Here is a 19,650-nt window from a genome sequence, read left to right as displayed (position 1 = left end):
ATAGTACCCATCTCTTTTATAGCATTTTTCATTAGTAGATCTCAAAGCACCTTACAAAGGAGATCAATATCATTATCCCCATTTTACAGATAGGGAAACTGAGGCTTAGGGATGTGAAGTGACTTGTCCCACACCAGGTCAATGGCAGAGCTGAGAATAGATACCAAATCTCCAGAGCCCTTGTCCAGTGCTTTAGCCATTAGACCACACTGCCTCTTTTTGGATATAACTGATATGGTACACCAAAGTCACAAATTTAAGTTTTTATGCAGTCTCAAACCTGATTTCTTGATGAAGGATTTAAATATTTTAATATAGTCCTTTCATTGGAGAATCTCAATGTGCTTTACAAACACTAAAAACCCAATTTTCACAACAGACCTGTGAGGTGAATAATTATTATCCCAATAACACAGGCTGTGAAATTGAGTCATACAGAGAGTAGGTGACTTGCCCGAAGTCATACAGTAAGTTTGTGGGAGTGCTGGTAATAGAATACAGATCTCCTGAGTCCTCATTCTATATTTTAATCACAAGTCTCGCTTCTTAACTTTCTATGCGTATTTAAAGAGTTCTACAGAGCAGTTCTGAAGTATCACTACAAAAGGCTTCCCTTCAGTAACTATATTTAACTACATCCTGTCAAAGATGCATTTACCTGTCAAAACAGCTAAATAAATTTGTTAAATAAACAAATTTCTACCTCTTGTTCAAAAAGGTTCCCGTGTGCCACTTTGTACAAATTGTACTTGCGTTAATGGTGAGACTGTTGTACATACCTCCGATCTTGGCATTAAAGGCGATTCCTACTGTGCAGTGTGAGTTGTTTGCAATGGCTGCCACTTCTCCAGCACAACGAGTTCCATGCCTGCAGGCAGAACAGAGATTTTTTTTAAAGCAAGTAACATTACCCACTAAAATGCAGATTGTCAATGTTTAAAGGTTTTGATTTTGCTCATCCTCAGATGCGAAAAATGTATCTGGATGTCTGTGTGAGATGTTACTATATGACCCCAGCCTGTAGTGCATATATTAGATACAAAATTATATTTCGTAAATAGAAAAGGATTAACAAACAAAGAGATGAGACTAGGAAACAAAAACAGTGGTGGTCAACGACAAAAAATTATGTATAAAATTACAATCATAACCCCTAAGAAATGTCCAAGGGCATCTTTAATTTCTCAAGCAACTGATAAACTATATTTGTATGAGATGAGTATCATCTTTACTCACAAGACCACAGTAATAAGCTAAATGCTGAGTAACTCTAATGATGGATCAAAATATCAGAATTAGATACTTCTCACGAAGTCACTTCTTTATTAACTTGTTTATAACTCACCAAATTTGATCATAGTATCCCCCCCCCCAACTTTGAAGCTCTTTTTCTCTTTAGAAGCCTGGTTTTCAACTTCACTAAAACCAAACTACCTCAAATTTCACATCACATCTCATCCCAGGGCAGATTCTCTCTCCCCCCCTTCCCCTCCCCCCAGCCTGGAGTAAATCACACAAGGATTTGCAGAGGTATGGGTTTTTTTAAAAGTTCCCTGTTTTTAATTTTCAGACTTCCCTAGCAGTATTTTTGAGTATCCTTGAAACAATTTTTTGCCTCAACAATGCACGAATGCCTGCACTATTTACACAAATTTAAAATAGTGAAACAGGTACCTGAAATTTGATTAAGATTGCTTTGAAACTTTACACAAATTTCTACTGTGTATGAACTCAGAAAAATTTCAAACTACACATACGGAATGAAGACAATGACATATAGCTTAAAGCCTACATTAATTCATATACCTCAAATGACAACAAACGGCCCCTTTATTGAATGTTTGCATTACACAAAACATGTAACCACCACCCCACTAGGATGTTGGTACAGTCCCAGAAAAACTTATGCTTGACATCCTACAGAGACATGCCTTGAGAAACTTTCAAGGGTCTGTGCTTCATTTCCTTGGCTCCTTTTATATTTATAATGTACAGAAACAAGTTCCCAGGCTTTTAAATGGCACTTTAAAAAGATGCTTGGCTAAAAAGGTTTTGCACTTGTCCTTTGTGTTAATGTCAAGATGATGTAGTGCTGTAGAATGAAAGAATGAAGGAAATCTTGGTTATGATATTTTGCCAATCTACAAGACGGGTATGCTAACTAGAAATAAGAAAATGAGCTTTATTTGTTGTTGTTGTTTTAGAAACAGGAGTGTGGAAAAACCCATTCAAAGATGGTGCAAGCTCAACAGCGTTCAGGTAAAGGAAGGAAGCTGTCATATTTCAAAACAACCTCCTCCCAATTTATTATAGAGCCAGGGCCGTCCCTATGGCGTGCGGAGCTTGGGGCAGAATTGGCGGATTCCTCTCTTCTGGGACCGATCGCACCGGCCATTCGCACCAGCCAGCGGGGCCCCCCCCAAGCAGTTGCCCCGATTTGCCCTACCCAAGGGATGGCTCTGGGCAGAGCTGGCATCTATGCCTAAAGTAAAAGTCCATTATAAGTCCCAGTTTTTAATTGCTTATGCTCTGCCAAATTTTAAGTGCTTGGGTTGAAATTTTCCATGCCAGGTATCTGTGCCTGGCTGAGTTCTTTTCGAAAATTATCTCTATATATTGTGTCTAAGATGGATAGAACCCAGATTTTTAAAGAAAACCTACAAGCAAGAATCAATTTTCTCCTCTTCTCATTCTTTCTGTTGCTTTTCTATGTGGAGAAAGTCTGTCTGTCTGTCATTAATGACAAGCCAGAAATATGTCAAAACCTACTTGTGAAGACCTTAATTAAAGCTGGACTTACTGCCTTCTGGAGTCTTCCCACCTAACAGAGAGAACTTGCAATAAAGCTTCTTCATAAGAAAAGGGAAGGGGCATTCAACACTCTTACACATGCTACATTTCTCCTTGTGAACAGGAATTGGTTACTGGGATAGGGAACTTCTCCAGGTCTATACTGAATTGAAGGCATGGCAAATTCAGAAAGCCTGGCTGTGCCATGAGGAACACAATACATATCAAAGAGAGGATAACAATGCTCTTTCTTTTGCCATCCTCTTCTTACTCACACACAGCATTACTATTCTTACAGAGCTTGATCCTGCTTTCATTGAAGTCAGTGGCAAAATTTCCATTGACTTCAACAGTAGAGAGTTTAGGCCCACAGTGTGCATCTATTATGATGACCTAATAATCATCCAAATCTGATAATTATATAGTTAACTAGCCCAAATTACAAGACTAAAGTGAAGAAGGTAGGCCAGAAGCAGCACTTTCAGAACTCAGGCACTAGTTCCAGAAGTCTTTCTATTTACAAGACAATAAAGCCTTCTCTTGTCTTGAAGCATCATACTCCTAAAAGCTTTTCTCAGCATGTATCTATTGGTGGTTTAAGGCTGGAACTATCTAAATAAGGGCAATGGGCCAAGCACGCAGCAGCTGGGTGACTGTTACAAGAGCACCATCATCTCCAATCTGCATGTTGATCATAGGCCCCTCAGAAAGGTCCATGACAGTTATCTTGGCCTCATTCCTATGGCTAGACCAGTGGTCAAAACCTCAGTGTGGGCAAAGTCATGGGCTCTTACAAATTGGCACATGAGTGTAAACAGCCCTAAGGGAGAGTCAGTGTAACTGAGTGTTAAGGAATCTGACTTACACCACCTGAGATATCAGATCTGACGTTGTCTCTAGTACCTCCCCCTCCCTAAATTTTAGCCCTTCTGGAACTCTGACAAACTTTGATGACTTTGATGAATTTCTCATATAAAATGTACCCCTATTTGCACGAAATGGATTCTCCCAACTATGCTGCTCTTCACGGCGAACCCATGCCCTTCTTCCATGGAGGCATTTACATAGCTTGCTGCTTTTACTGTCTGTGTTCCTTGAATGATGACCTGCCATATTTAGTTAAAAGACAAAAGAACAGAAAACACATGCTGAATGTTCTAAATGGAAAGGGTACGAGGGACATTTGGTACACAGTTTCTTTACAGTTTACTGCATTTTTTTCTATTCATGTTCCCTAAAGTCATAGATCACAAGCTTTCACTACTCAAAATGCAATCACATTAGATTCTAAATATATATTATATTTGTGATATCCCAAGTGTTACGGAACTCTCTTTAGCGCATAGGACTGGCTTCTTTGGTTCAGGGAAGTAACATGCAATATGATTTTAAAACATTTTTAAAAATGCTGACATTCTAAAACTAAGTTTAAAATCAATGATTTGCTGGATTCCCATTGAAGTTTATCAGAACAGTTAGTGGGATCTTTTCTTTTTATTGAATAAGTGCAGGTTACCTTTAAGAGTCTCAAGAAAATATTACATTCTTTTCCCCATGGAAAGATTTTTGCTTAGCTTTATCAACATGTTGCTTTCACACAAATACTTCTGGTTCAGTGCTTGGGCTGAGGTTCAGTCCAGTTTTTATTTATTGTCTGAACTGGTTCACTTAGTCCACTTAAAATTACCCTAATTAAAAGCAGATTTTATAACTCTGACTACAGGTGTGCTCCATGCTGGCAAATCCTTGAGAATCAGCAAAGATAAAAGGGATGAAGAATGATGTAGTATACATTATTGTTTCTGTATACATTACTGCTTTCCCCCTCCTCTTCCCTCCTCCCATTCCAAAAGCATTGTTGAGTTTGAGATATAACCAAGATTTTAAAATGAAGATGCATTCTGTGAAACCAGGAGCCACCAGAGCAAGAAACAACACAGAGTCCTGTGGCACCTTTAAGACTAACAGATGTATTGGAGCATAAGGTTTCGTAGTTGAATGCCCACTTTGTCGGCATTCACCCACGAAAGCTTATGCTCCAATACATCTGTTAGTCTTAAAGGTGCCACAGGACTCTCTGTTGCTTTTTACAGATCCAGACTAACACAGCTACCCCTCTGATACAGAGCAAGAAAGTCCTGCTGAATAATATACAAACATATGTATTGTTTTCATCCTGCCAACTGTCCTGCTTGACCTGCGTATTTTTTCCTTTTGTTTCTACAGTTATATTTCACTTCTACTTGCTTCACAAGGGTGATATCCCTTAGCAGGTAAAAGCTTAATGGCAGAAGCATGTCTGAAAGGTGAGCTGACTATTGCTAACAATTCACAGAACAGACTGCTGTGTAGAGGTGTAGTCATATTCTAAAGAGGCCTTCTTTGATCAGAGAGCTAGTTACTTCACCAGTATGTGGTCAGACACCTATACAACTGAGCTATATAAAATAGTGTAGAAAATTGCACACCACTGAACCAGAGAATTTGTCATGCCATCAAGATTAACATTAAGGTTGGAAAGGTGGATGGTTGGAAATGGTAACTAACAAAACTATAGTGATTTATTCATCAGTCTCTCAGTGCAGAATTGAGTTGGGTGAATACTGTAAAAAGATATTTCCAACAATTTTGTTCCAGAATAAAACAACCCAACAGTAACCTCCTCGCATTTGCTTCTAAAGTATCTGAAGTACTTTTTATTCTTTCCCCCCATATGAGTAAACTTTTGTACAAATGAATGCTGGCAGAAAGAGAGTCATATCTATGTTGTTATGTGTTTGCATGAGTACTCACAACAACACACTGTGCGTGCAGGCATTTGGAAAGCTTTTTATGTGCTTGCAAATAATCGAGTCAGGAAGCCCAAACACTAGTATGTGAACTAGATGGCTGCAATCACCAATGTGAATAGTGAACACTCAAAGCAACAGGCATAATGAAAAGTTTGGGAACAGTTGATACTGCAGGCTGAAATATAGTTACACCAATTATTTGGTTAATAACTCCAAATAACAAATAAATATTTCAAAATTAGAGCCTGTTAATGAATAATTAGAAATAAGGGACAGAAACTAAACTTGTCAATATAAACAGTTTGCTGTGAACAGTTCACCTAACCCTAGTGGTGATCAAAGTGTAATCCAGTGCAAATATCTCAAAGGTCCTTGAGTTTTTGTATTTAAATTCTTCTCAACTGTTCACATTCGACTGTCCTAGCCCCCTGTGCTCTCATCCACTGTAAGGTGTACAGGAGAGCAAATAAAAGTAAAATGGAGCAGAAAAGCCCCCAAAGCAGCAGAAGACAGGGATTGAGCAAAGCCACCTAGCACACTCCTTCTGCCAAGAAGTTCACAGAAGCTCTCCAGAAACAAAGATGGTCTTGTAATGAAAGTATTAAACTGGGACTCAGGCAACTTGGATTCAATTCCGAGCTCTGCCAGAGTGTGCGATCTTGGGCAAGTCTGTGCATCAGTTTTCAATCTATAAAACTGGGGTAGTAATACTTTCCTTCCTCGTGGGGGCACTGTGAAGGTAAATTTTATTAATGTCTGTGAGGTGCTCAGCTACTAAGGTGATGCATTCCATAAAAGAACCTAGATAGACAGAATTAGGTAAATAGAGCACTGCCCAGAGATCCAGAGCTGCCAATCATGTCCAGCTAGCCAGTAAGGACAATCCCACCATGTTTCCTGTCAAAAATATCTGTCTCTGCAGTGAGGTAATCAGTCATTTCGTAAACTCCGCTTCTCACACAACTGGACTCTGACTTTTCAGTCTTATATAGCAATGAGTGTTCTTCAATTTGATCTTAATAGTCTCAGTTATTCTGGTCGATTCTTTCAGATTTTGAACAAATGTTGAGCTTTCTTTTTACATTCTTCTCCAGCATAGAACAAGTTCTCCTTGATTAAAAAGAAAACAGTAGACGATGGAAGGAGGCTGAAGCCAAAATCCCACCATTTCAGCCAATGCTACTTAGCAGATCAGTAAGGGGGAAAATCTGTATTTCGACTGCTCTGCTATTCCAGAAGAAAAAACTTCACGTCCATTCCACATTAGGTGTGCGCGCGCCGCGTGCACGAGCGTCGGAAACTTTTCCCTTAGCGGTACTCGTCGGGCCGGCGAGGCCCCCCAAGTGGCGCCACTGCGCTGTGCATATATACCCCTGCTGGCTCGACCCCCTCCAGTTCCTTCTTGCCGGCGACTCCGACAGAGCGGTAGGAGGGTGGGTGGTGGAATGGACGTGAACAACACATCTCGAAGAACAACAGTTACGAGAAGGTAGGTAACCGTTTTTTCTTCTTCGAGTGCTTGTTCACGTCCATTCCACATTAGGTGAATCACAAGCTTGCCTTTGGAGGAGGGTAGGAGTCATGGAACAATCGATTGGAGGACCGCCCTGCCAACCGCTGCGTCCTCCTGAGCCTGCTGGTTGACCGCGTAGTGGGTCGTGAAGGTATGCACCGATGACCAGGTGGCTGCCCTGCAGATCTCCTGGATCGGGACCTGTGCCAGGAAAGCCGCGGAAGCTGCCTGCGCCCTGGTCGAGTGAGACGTGACCTCTGGGGCCGGAACACCTGCGAAGTCATAACACGCCCGAATGCAATCCGTAATCCACGACGAGATTTGCTGCGCCGTCACCGGGAGGCCTCTCATCCTCTCAGCCATGGCCACGAACAGCTGCGTGGATTTACGAAAGGGCTTGGTGCGCTCCAAGTAGAACGCCAACGCTCGACGGACATCTAGGGTGTGCAGGATGCGGTGACTCGGGTCCACATGGGGTTTGGGAAAAAACACCGGCAGACAAATGTCCTGGCCGAGATGGAATTGTGAGACCACCTTTGGGAGGAACTTGGGGTGTGGGCGGAGCTGCACCTTGTCTTTATGAAACACTGTATATGGTGGCTCCAAGGTGAGTGCACCTAAGAGCCTCGCACAGTAGCTCAAAGCTTCTCTAGTGATAACTGAATTCTGGTAAGAATTTCCTGGTGAGTAGCTGAACCTACATCCAACATTTCAAGATTTTTGGTTTCTAAAGCAAGCATCAGCAATGTGGCACCTAAAGTTATGTGCTAGATAACTTGTAACAGTACTTGAAAAGGAAAAAAGGATAATTCTTGCTATTAATTCTGCCCAAGTGGTGTCTGGGATGGATTTAGAACCTGCAGGAATCTACTTCCTCAGATAAAGAAAACATCTTTTAAGAGCTTGTCTGTTGTTCTATAAAGTTAGCTCAATGTCAAATAAATAAATGAAGATATTGGAAAAATTGCATAGGATCTACTTGCTCTTCGGATTTCAATAAAAGAGGAAAAGAAAAAAAAAGTGGCAGAGAATGCTTTTAAAAATATGAGGGGGGGAAAAACCACAAAGTAAAAAACAAAAATCCAGAAAATCAGATTTAATTTTATTCCTTTTCTGACTCCTTGTTCATTTAGGAAGATGAGCTGCTGGATTCAGACATTGGTGCTTGATTCAGGACACACTGTTTCCCCTTGATTATTTCCAGATAATGAGAATAAAAAAGTAAAGATGACTCTCTGAATTTAGAAAAACAGAGCAAGAGGAAGTTAGAAGCTTATCTGGTAAATATTTCCAGTTATGTAAAACAAAATAAATAACTATTCCAAACATTCCAGTCCTGGGACTTGCAATGGAAGTGTAACAGGAATAAATGAAGCAGCTTAAATGCTTCCATGCAGTGCTACATATCCGATGATACAGTATCTGATTGGACATGCTGTACTGGAGTTGAAATTGCAGGAAGCAGCAAAGGGAATTAATAGACAATACATTAAATTTTACAAATATCAGAAGGACAAGTCAGCCTACATATAAATTGCTAAATGTTGTGTTATAGTGGGGAAAGAACAGCCTCTATCTGCTCAGAGTATGACATCAAGGAGTATTACTAGGCATCTTGAAGAGATTCCCCTTACGTCCCAGATAACAACAATCCAGGAGATCAGAGAAGGAGAATTATACCCAGATCTATGCTTCTCAGTCTGCTGGACTTAACAGCTTCATATATTATGAATAATACTGTGTGTGAGTCAACTTTTATTGACAAAGTGCAAATCAGCAGAGGAAAGCAAACCGAAGGAAACAAGTTATAGTCACTACCATGTTCAGTAGGAACCAGCAACACAGTACAAGGATCATTGCTGTATGGCCCACCGAGAGCTATTATATACATGCAAGACTCCAAAGATAGGGAGAGGATGCATTTCAGGGAAATGGTCAAGAGCCAAAAATTGATGGGCATCCATTTTCTGGAGCTGAGCACTTGATCACTGTTCGTACTCTATTGACACTCATGGGAACAACATGTTCTGATAATATAGAGCAGAGCCATAATAGTGTCCTATAGACAAAGGGGAAAGAAGAAGCATCACTTTGTGACTAGAGGCTATGACACTCTCTGAGTGGGAGAGACAATATATGCTTTTCTTCCAAGTAATTCACCTAAAGATCAGTCTCCCAATTCAGAATGGTAGGGGTTTTGCACTCACTTTTCCCAAGCATAGATGACAATGTAAGAAGCAAGGCAGTGGAGAATCTGGCCCTGATTTTCCAAGCAGTCGGGCTGAATAAGGCAACATAGTACCATAGTAATGAAGTCCACATCCATCAGCTTTCCATTGAATAATATGCATTATGTGAGTCCAAAGAGAGAATTCATGCTTCCAAGGAAACTGCAAAACCATCCTGTGTATTCAGTAGCTATCATATTTTTTGTCTATTGTTTACAACAATGGGTTTGCAAAGTTGAAGCCTGATTATTATTTCTGTTTAAGGCAAATTATAGCTAAAACATTTTTTTCTTAGTAGGGGCCAATCCTGCTCCAATCTAAGACACTGGGAATTTTGTCAGAGTTAGATGTTTGCTTTTGAAAATCCCACTATCTGCAATGCCCATCTGCATTTTTAGATGACTAAATGCCTTTAAAAATCTGACCCTTGTTGTCTCTTCTTCAGTGCAATTAACTGAGCAGTTATAATTTAAAAACATGGTTAACTCTAAACATATATAAAACACATACAAATGTAAGTGTTTTCCCATGTTTCATTCTAAGGGAAAAATATAAGATGAACAAGTACTTCTGGAGTAATATATATACACACACAATACCAAGAATATGAAATAAGTTAACTAAAAATGTAGCAAATAATTTTAGTCCCAATTATATGTATATATATAAAATGCTTGCCAACATCTTGTACACCACATTTTAGCTCAGTGTCAGTTTCTAAATCAAAAGGCTGTATGTACATGCCTTTTCTGGAGAAAAAAAAATGATGGTAGAAGAGAGGGAACAAATTAATAAAAAAAAAAGCTGCGAAGTCTCTCTTTTTTTATTACTTTTTATATGAGTTAGATTGCAAGCTCCTTCGGGGAGGAAATGTATTATTGATTCTTAGCTCACTTATACTAGTGCAAAACAGGAGTAACTACAACAAACTCAATGGAGATAAACTGGTGTCCCAGTCAGATCAGACTCAAACCCAATTCACAATGCCATGCACATCTAGACTGCTACACACAAATATTTGATAATAGTAATTCTTCCCTGACATCCCCCTGTTCCAGAGAAATAGTAGAAGCAGGGAGTGTGGCTTGAACAACTGGAGGCTGGGACTCCGTGAGAACCTGTGGTCTCAACTTCTTGGCTCCTCAGCCATACAAGCAGAGGCTATCCCCAAGCAGAGAGATTCTGGATAGAATGAGGGTCATAGGATATTGAGGATGAGCTTTAAACAGCATTAAGTAATCCTATCATTTTTGCTTATGGCTTCTTATAAATATGGCTTCTTAACCACCCTTTTTGTGTGTAGCCCAGTGAAACCATGGCAGATCAACAGTGAAAGGGAAATCCTTGTGTTGCTACATTTTCCCCTTCCCCCATCTAAATCTACAGGGACAAGGGAGTTTTGCTTCACTCCATGACACACAGCAGAGGCCCAAATTCTAACCCTCTGAATGGGGTTTAAATTGGAAAATGCTGACATTAGCTACTCTGTTAAACAACTTAATGAAGGAGGGAGACAGACCAAGATTAGTGCAAAATTTACACAGCAAAGATCATTGTGATGATTGTGTAAAAGCAGCCAATCTAAGTAATTTCTCATTCTTGAATCTTTATAGCTCAAGAGAAGAATGGAATTAGTTCTCTCCAGTTTGCAATAAAAAGCACAGACCATTAATATAACCCTTGAAATTAGTTCCTGATACATTTTGATGTCCTAGCATTTAATGGTTATGCAATAACACCTCTACTGAAGCTCAAACTCCTGGGTAGATAAAGAAAGCTACGAGTTCCACCTGAACAAATCATGAAGAAGCTCAATGTAGTATAGGTTTGATTCACAGAAGCACCATTTTTTGACACAAAGATATAGATGCTGTGAGCAACAGACAGAAGCAACCATCAATGTATAAATATATACAATACATACAAATGTAAATGTTTTCCCATATTTTCTTATAAGGGAAAAATATAGGAGGAACAAGAACTTCTGGAGTAATATATATATATATTTATTTATTACCTCAGATACCTCTGGTTGAAATCCATTCTGCATACATAAAGCCCTAGTAATCGAGCTCTGTGAAGGTGGAACAGTTGGGGAGGTAAAATCCCCCCCGTCCCCTAACCAGGGGCAAGATGCATGGTTGCTGCTATTGTAAAAATAATACCCACTGCCTCTCTGCATAATTATATTGGGTGCTGGGGCCAATGTGTCCACATAAACACAGATCTGTGGTCCTGACCCAGGCTTAGTCCCCACTGTGGCATTCTGTGTTGGGCTATGGAAAGCTGGTGCACTTTTTACATGTTGCTCTGCACCACACTAAAATTCATCCCATGTGCATTTCAATATACAAGTCAGTATCAATGCAAAACTATGACAAGTATATTAACCCAAGTTCATTCCTCCAAGGGAAGAGAAGAAGGGAGCTTTTTGGAGTGTAATAGGCCACTTCCAGGAGCAATTCTAGATGTTGGTGAGAATCTTCAGAGTCCTGTTTCAGGATCATCCATTTACAGACTGATCACAGCACATTAAAAATGAATTAATCTGCCACCAAATAATGCCTATTTGGGTATAAGTTCTCGGAGCTCAAGGCTGTCTCTCGGAACATTCTATAGCAGCATCACTTTAAGTGATGCATTGCTTGTGGGGAGTCAGGGTTGGCTGCTTCCCTCCAGTTTCAATTGCTGTTACTTAGGGCTAGTCTACACTACACATCCGGATTGGCGGGTAGAAATCGATCTCTCGGGGATCGATTTATCGCGTCTCATCTAGACGGATAAATCAATCCCCGAATCGACGCGCGTACTCCCACCTCGTCAGGAGGAGTAAGCGCCGTCGACGGGGGAGCCGCGGCGGTCGATTTGCCGCCATCCTCACAGCGGGGTAAGTCGAATAGGATACGTTGAATTCAGCTACGCTATTTGCGTAGCTGAATTTGCGTATCTTAAATCGATCCCTCCCCCTAGTGTAGACCTAGCCTTATAGTCTTAAACAGGAGATATGCCCTTTGGGAATTAATAAAACAGGTTTGACATGATGCACTAAAGGAAAAGTTACAATCTCACACCAATGCAACCCAGTCTATTCAAGTGAGCTGCAGTTCACTCTGGGCTACACATGTAAAGTGATCAACTTTTGGAGCAACTTTGGATAATGGGTTAGGTGTCCACAGCCCCTGCTATTCATTCCTTTGTCTATACAGCAACACTTCACAAGAATCCTGTAACATCTGAGCTGCTGGTCCTTCTACTGCTACCAGGGAAATTTGAAAGGCTCTGTTGTCTGTATGTGCAAATGCGCACAAGACAAATACTGAATACATCTGCAGAGGAAAACTGGCTCTGAAAAAGCTCTCACTCCCCTTCAGCAGCCACTGTCCTCTTCCTCAAAGTCTGCATTAATGCAGTACTCAAGCATTAACCTGTGAAATGACCCTTCCTCGCTCCTGACAAGAGCTGGCTGGTTGTTGACAGGCCACAATTTACCAGATGATAATCTTCTCAGCAGCTTTCCCACTTCTTCTTCTCTTTTTTCCACATTTCCTGTCTACCCCCAAGTGCCTTTCACACTCAGTGTCCATGCAAACATGTTCCATATTACACAGAGGCTATCAGATTGTAATTTCCATCGTCAATGTGCCAGACAGCATTCCATTAAAAAAAAAGAAAAGGTGTTATACTCTGGGAAGGGGAGATGGAAAGGTACACATCTATCTCAACAGGAAACATCAGCAGAGGGACAGACATGATGTTTTGATGTGTTTTTAAATGTGCTACCTAATTGATAACAGCCTCTTAAGCCTGGTCTACTCACAATGTTCCACTGGTTTAAATTAACTAAAGGTATGAAGTTAAACCTATGTATTAGTTTAACCAGCACCACTTTGTGTGTGGACACTCATATCATCTTAAATGTAGCTTGTACCAGTTTAGTTTGCCCCTGTACATTTACCAGTACTGTATAACCTTTTAAAAACTGATTTAAGATGCAGCTGCTTACATACAATGCAATACATTGGAGAATTAAGACCATTAAATTTAAACAATGGAGTTGCACCATTGTGAAAGGAGAATCTAATGCTATGGATGACCAAGAAACACAGGAAATTACAAAATACTGTAGAAAATGAATTATAGGCAGAATTTATACCAATACCTAAAGTTAAGATTGCCTGATACTTTCTATTGTAAGTTCCTGTTTTCAGTTGCTTTTAAATTTGCCAAACTTAACCACTCACACTAAAATGTCCATATTTGTTCTCTGCCTCAGGCAGAATTTTATTTTTAAAGTTTCAGCATGAAAATGGTTCAGTGTTTCTGAGAACGAGATTAGGGGGAAAGTTTTTCCAATACAAAATAATTTTTCCAATCATTTTTTGACAAACTTCCATGCTTCAATGCTTTGGAGCAGAAAATTGGAAATTTGGCAGGGTAAAAGTCCTTGGGCCGTAGGTGCCTTTTGCTGTCACTATGAAAATCTGCCCAGATTTGGCTAAATTATATGTCTCTGAAAAGTGTAATTTGCATATGCCCTGTAGAACTTCTTAGAGAACTGTTGCTGAAATTTCCAAACCTTCTATCTGCAATGAACATGCTCCAGCCCAGCAGAGCTCATTAGAACCACCTACATAGTAGGCACAGGCTACAACTTTGGATAGCAGGGACACAGCATCAGTAGCATCAGCAGCTTCCCTTCTAGCGTAGGAAAAGGAGTGTTTGGTTAAGGGCCAGGAGTCTGCTTTTCCACTGACATGTGGAGAAGCAGTGGAAAATTGCTTTTCTGTTCATTTCATAGCCCTTATTACTTAAAATGTATATCATTAGGGTAACAGGTAGAAAAGTATTAATTCCTCCCATTTTACACATGGGATAATTGAAAGGTTACACAAGTTACTTCTAGCAAAGCTGCGAATAACACTCATTTCTCCAAGATGACAACGAAAGGCTCATCTAGTTAGCAACACTGACATTCAGAAATAATGTCAATTTTATGTGCTTGTCTCTGCTGCCTATAAACACTAGTCCAATTTCCTCTCCAGAGCCAGGAATAGAACTGCTGATGCCCACTTCCCAACATTCCTCTGAAGCCTAGAAAATAGCATGTAAACCACTGACCAAGTATGTGTTGTGTCCCCCTCTAGTGGCCGGCCCACATAGATGAGAACAGCCACTGCTATCAGTTACTCCTTTATTTCGAGTAAGGAGGCGCGAAGAGGTCTGGGCTGTGGATGTAAAGCCTCTGCATTCCAACCTTGCTGATGACCCATAATGGAGCCAATACAGTTCCATATGATGGATTTCTTTCTTTTTGTCATGTTTATCTTTATGGCTAGCAGCATGAATAGTGATGTTTCTGGAGGTCACCGAGCTGCCATGGTGATAAGTACTCTATTTTTAAAAATAACACATTTCTCTGAAGCTTGTATACCTACAGTTGTTACATTTAACCCCTAAGATTGTGATGATTTTAAGAAGTTAGCAAATAAAATGTGTCTGGTTTTTTTTTCTTCAATTTGTTTCCTTCATGCATTTGACTGCACTCTGTCTAGAGAGTTTCACTCTTCCTTCCATTAGGGCTTGTCTGCATGGAGAAATTGATCAGAACAGCTATTCCAGAATAGCTCCCCAAAGGACTCTCCATTCTGGAATAGTGTCCACATGGGGAGGAATAACTATTGCAGAATAGTTTATTCCACAATAGCTATTCTGGTTAATTTCCCCATAAAGACAAGCTCTAAGGCCCCAGTCCTTCAAACATCTATGCACATAAAGTGTCTCAATGAAGTCAATAGGACTGCTCACACGTGTCAGTAAGTGTTTACATGATCATGCCTATAGTCCATTTCTCCTTTTGCTAAAGTCTTGAAGAGACCATTATGAACATCAACAGCACAACAGAAAAATCCTTATAAAATATATTAAAGGGATTAAACAAACAAGGGCATACTATTTAAAAAGAACGAGGAGTACTTGTGGCACCTTAGAGACAAACAAATTTATTTGGGCATATGCTTTTGTGGGCTAAAACCCACTTCATCGGATGCATGGAGTGGAAAATACAGTAGGAAGATATATATATATACAAAGAACATGAAAAGGCGTTGCCATACCAACTCTAACGAGACAAATCAATTAAAGTGGGCTATTATCTACTGTATTTTCCACTCCATGCATCTGATGAAGTGGCTTTTAGCCCATGAAAGCTTATGCCCAAATAAATTTGTTCGTCTCTAAGGTGCCACAAGTACTCCTCGTTCTTTTTGCTGATACAGACTAACACGGCTACCACTCTGAAATACTATTTAAAAATGATCTCTCTCAGACACTAGACTTTTTAAGATTAGTAACTTACTAAAAAGTTCACAGTGTCCCTTTAATAAAAGAAATGAATGTGGGAGGAAAAGAGACTATAATCTGAGTGTGCCGAAAGAGCCATGATGGAATTCCCATGCTCCATAAACAGCCCAAATCTTGCTGTTCAATACTTTCTACGATTCCCAAGCCTCACTTCGAATTTTATTGTCCCTTGTCATCTTAATTTTATGGTGCTGGCTCCTCCTCATTGTGAATAAATTTCCAGTGACATTCTAACTTCCTCTCCTCCTTTCCCACTTCCTCCTCTGGTGCATTACAATATATCATCAATCGCTATTGATTGTGATTCAGACTTCTCATCCAGACTGACAGAGAAATTATGCAGCCAATGACATCTCAAGTGCCAGAGCAAGCAATTCCCCTTCTTCCAAAACCTCCACACTAGAGCCTTATCATTTCTGTATAACAGGGAAAAAACAAAACACATAAAAATAACTCATCAAATGGGTAGAACTGGTTGTACTAAAAACACAAAGACAAAAATATAAAATCAAGCATGACAGAAAAAGCTCCTAAAAATTACAGGAAGGCAAGCTGGAATTCTCATTCCCAATCATCCTCAGGCAGCAAAGGACACCCATCCATTGCTAAAGAAAAGGTTGGGGAAAAGCTTTTGGAAAGGCGAGATTTTTCCCTTGAAAGGGGCACCTCCTCCCTCTTTTCTCTCTGTTCTTCTGTGAGGCAAATGACTGAAATACACAAGAACACTGCTCTGAGGAAGCAGGGAGAGGTGAGGAAAAGCAGAGGAACAGCAAAGTGGTGTGTTGGTGGGTCACTTGGCTAACAGCCTGCTATTTTATCCAGGTTGCAGATCTCATTTGGATATGTGGTGATTATTTCAATCCCAGAACAACAGTTAAGAAAGGAATAGGGTATTTTGAAACCGTGGTGTCCTGGACAAATTCCAGCTTAGGCAATTACATTCTGCCTACTTTAATTCCCACTGCAATCAACTGGCTATGGTATTGTGTTCTGTCCTAAATTCTATGTGATGCTGCTGTGCACTATTAAACAGACAGTTTTCTCTCTAGAGCTGGTTGCATTTCAAGTTAGGTGAATCCCTCTCAAATAGAGCAAAAAGAACAGGAGTACTTGTGGCACCTTAGAGACTAACAAATTTATTAGAGCATAAGCTTTCGTGGGCTACAACCCACTTCTTCGGATGCATAACGAAGAAGTGGGTTGTAGCCCACGAAAGCTTATGCTCTAATAAATTTGTTAGTCTCTAAGGTGCCACAAGTACTCCTGTTCTTTTTGCGGATACAGACTAACACGGCTGCTACTCTGAAACCTCTCAAATAGAGCTAAACCCTACCCTTCTTTGTGTTGATGCAATAAGGCATCAATCCGGCACAACTGGACTTCAGAGGGTGCTGGATTACACCTCTGCTAGAAAAAAGGGTTTGGGGAGCATCTTCCCCAGACTGAACTAGTATGGCAGGATAACTCTCAAAAGATCTCTAAACTGGGTACCCTACATGGCCTGAATGAGGCATGGTGCGCTGGATTGTACATGGCCAGGCACCCTATGCTTATGCTGTTATGTACAGTACATGGTAAGTGGGGTAGTAAACTTAAGTCAAAGAAGCAATGAGGTATACCCCACCATTTGTTTCCCTTCACAGCCTGTCCTGTGCTTTCTAATATCAGACCTGCTGCTAGCAACTTTCCCAGCCTGCCACAATTCCAAAGAGTTGGGGAAGTACATAACTCTTAGTTTGTATTTCAGTTTGTTTGTTCAACCACATTTTATCATTTGGGAGAGAAAGGGATCCCCTAAAGATTTGCCCTTAAAGTATTTTACAAAAACATTCCATGGCTAATGAAACCCTAAGTCATTAGTTTAGAGTTATGAAACTCCACTTTTGGTTAGCAGCTTATAGTTTAGTCATCAGCTTTTGACTGTTACTGTGTGGGTGCTCTATCCAACTTGTAGTTAAAGGTTATTTTTAATGGTATAGTAAGAGGAAATCAATAGTATATCCGGATATGTGTGCTTTAGCTGCACAACACAAATAGAAGATTCAGTGGGCCAGATTTTCCACTCTATTAGACAGGTTTCAGAGTGGTAGCCGTGTTGTATGTATCAGCAAAAAGAACAGGAGTACTTGTGGCACCTTAGAGACTAACAAATTTATTTAAGCATAAGCTTTTGTGGGCTAAAACCCACTTCATCAGATGCATGCAGTGGAAAATACAATAGGAAGATATATATATATATACAGAGAAAATGGGTGTTGCCATAATCAGTTAAGGTGGGCTATTGTCAGCAGGAGAAAAAAAACTTTTGTAGTGATAATCAGGATGGCCCATTTCCAACAATTGACAAGAAGGTATGAGTAACAGTGGGGGAATAGTTCTACTTTGTGTAATGACCCATCCACTCCCAGTTTTTATTCAAGCCTAATTTAATGGTGTCTAGTTTGCAAATTAATTCCAATTCAGCAGTTTCTCGTTGGAGTCTCTCTTTGAAGTTTTTTTGTTGTAGGATTGCCACTTTTAGGTCTGTAATTGAGTGACCTGGGAGACTGAAGTGTTCTCCGACTGGTTTTTGAATGTTATAATTCTTGGCGTCTGATTTGTGTCCATTTATTCTTTTGCATAGAGACTGTCCGGTTTGGCCAATGTACATGGCACATGATGGCATATATCACATTGGTAGATGTGCAGATGAACAAGCCTCTGATAGTGTGGCTGATGTGATTAGGTCCTATGATGGTGTCCCCTGAATAGATAAGTGGACAGAATTGGCAATGGGCTTTGTTGCAAGGATAGGTTCCTGGGTTAGTGTTTTTGTTGTGTGGTGTGTGGTTGCTGGTGAGTATTTGCTTCAGGTTGGGGGGTTATCTGTAAGCAAGGACTGGCCTGTCTCCCAAGGTCTGTGAGAGTGAGGTATCGTCCTTCAGGATAGGTTGTAGATCCTTGATGATGCGCTGGAGAGGTTTTAGTTGGGGGCTGAAGGTGACGGCTAGTGGCATTCTGTTACTTTCTTTGTTGGGCCTGTCCTGTAGTAGGTGACTTCTGGGTACTCTTCTGGCTCTGTCAATCTGTTTCTTCACTTCAGCAGGTGGGTATTGTAGTTTTCAGAACGCTTGATAGAGATCTTGTAGGTGTTTGTCTCTGTCTGAGGGGTTGGAGCAAATGCGGTTGTATCTTAGAGCTTGGTTGTAGACAATGGATCGTGTGGTGTGGTCTGGATGAAAGCTGGAGGCATGTAAGTAACTATAGCGGTCAGTAGGTTTCCGGTATAGGGTGGTGTTTATGTGACCATCGCTTATTAGCACTGTAGTGTCTTGTGTGGACTGGTCCAGGCTGAGGTTGATGGTGGGATGGAAATTGTTGAAATCACGGTGGAATTCCTCAAGGGCTTCTTTTCCATGGGTCCAGATGATGAAGATGTCATCAATGTAGCACAAGTAGAGTTGGGGCGTTAGGGGACGAGAGCTGAGGAAGCGTTGTTCTAAGTCAGCCATAAAAAAGTTGGCATACTGTGGGACCTTGCGGGCACCCATAGCAGTGCCCCTGACTTGAAGGTATACATTGTCCCCAAATGTGAAATAGTTGTGGGTGAGGACAAAGTCACAAAGTTCAGCCACCAGGTTTGCCGTGATGGTATCGGGGATGCTATTCCTGATGGCTTGCAGTCCATCTTTGTGTGGAATGCTGGTGTAGAGGGCTTCTACATCCATAGTGGCCAGGATGGTGTTTTCTGGAAGATCACCAATGGATTGTAGTTTCCTCAGGAAGTCAGTGGTGTCTCGAAGATAGCTAGGAGTGCTGGTAGCATAGGGCTTGAGAAGAGAATCTACATAGCCAGACAATCCTGCTGTCAGGGTGCCAATGCCTGAGATGATGGGGTGTCCAGGATTTCCAGGTTTATGGATCTTGGGTAGCAGATAGAATCTCTGGTTGAGGTTCTAAGGGTGTGTCTGTGCAGATTTGTTCTTGT

The 19,650-nt window shown here is 40.6% G+C and overlaps 1 protein-coding gene across 3 annotated transcripts in view; it reads right to left on the bottom strand.

Annotated features, from left to right (window-relative positions):
• The window catches only part of PCSK5 (proprotein convertase subtilisin/kexin type 5), a 295,761-nt gene that overhangs the window by 169,734 nt on the left and 106,377 nt on the right, over positions 1–19,650 (bottom strand). For all 3 annotated transcript variants that reach the window (XM_065407021.1, XM_065407022.1, XM_065407023.1), the window contains exon 6: positions 780–868. In XM_065407021.1, the coding sequence (XP_065263093.1) occupies positions 780–868 (89 nt within the window). The remainder of the gene's footprint in view (positions 1–779; positions 869–19,650) is intronic.

The sequence above is a fragment of the Emys orbicularis genome, chromosome 6 (assembly GCF_028017835.1).
Source record: "Emys orbicularis isolate rEmyOrb1 chromosome 6, rEmyOrb1.hap1, whole genome shotgun sequence".
NCBI lineage: Eukaryota > Metazoa > Chordata > Testudines > Emydidae > Emys > Emys orbicularis.
This window is presented reverse-complemented; position numbering and strand designations above follow the sequence as displayed.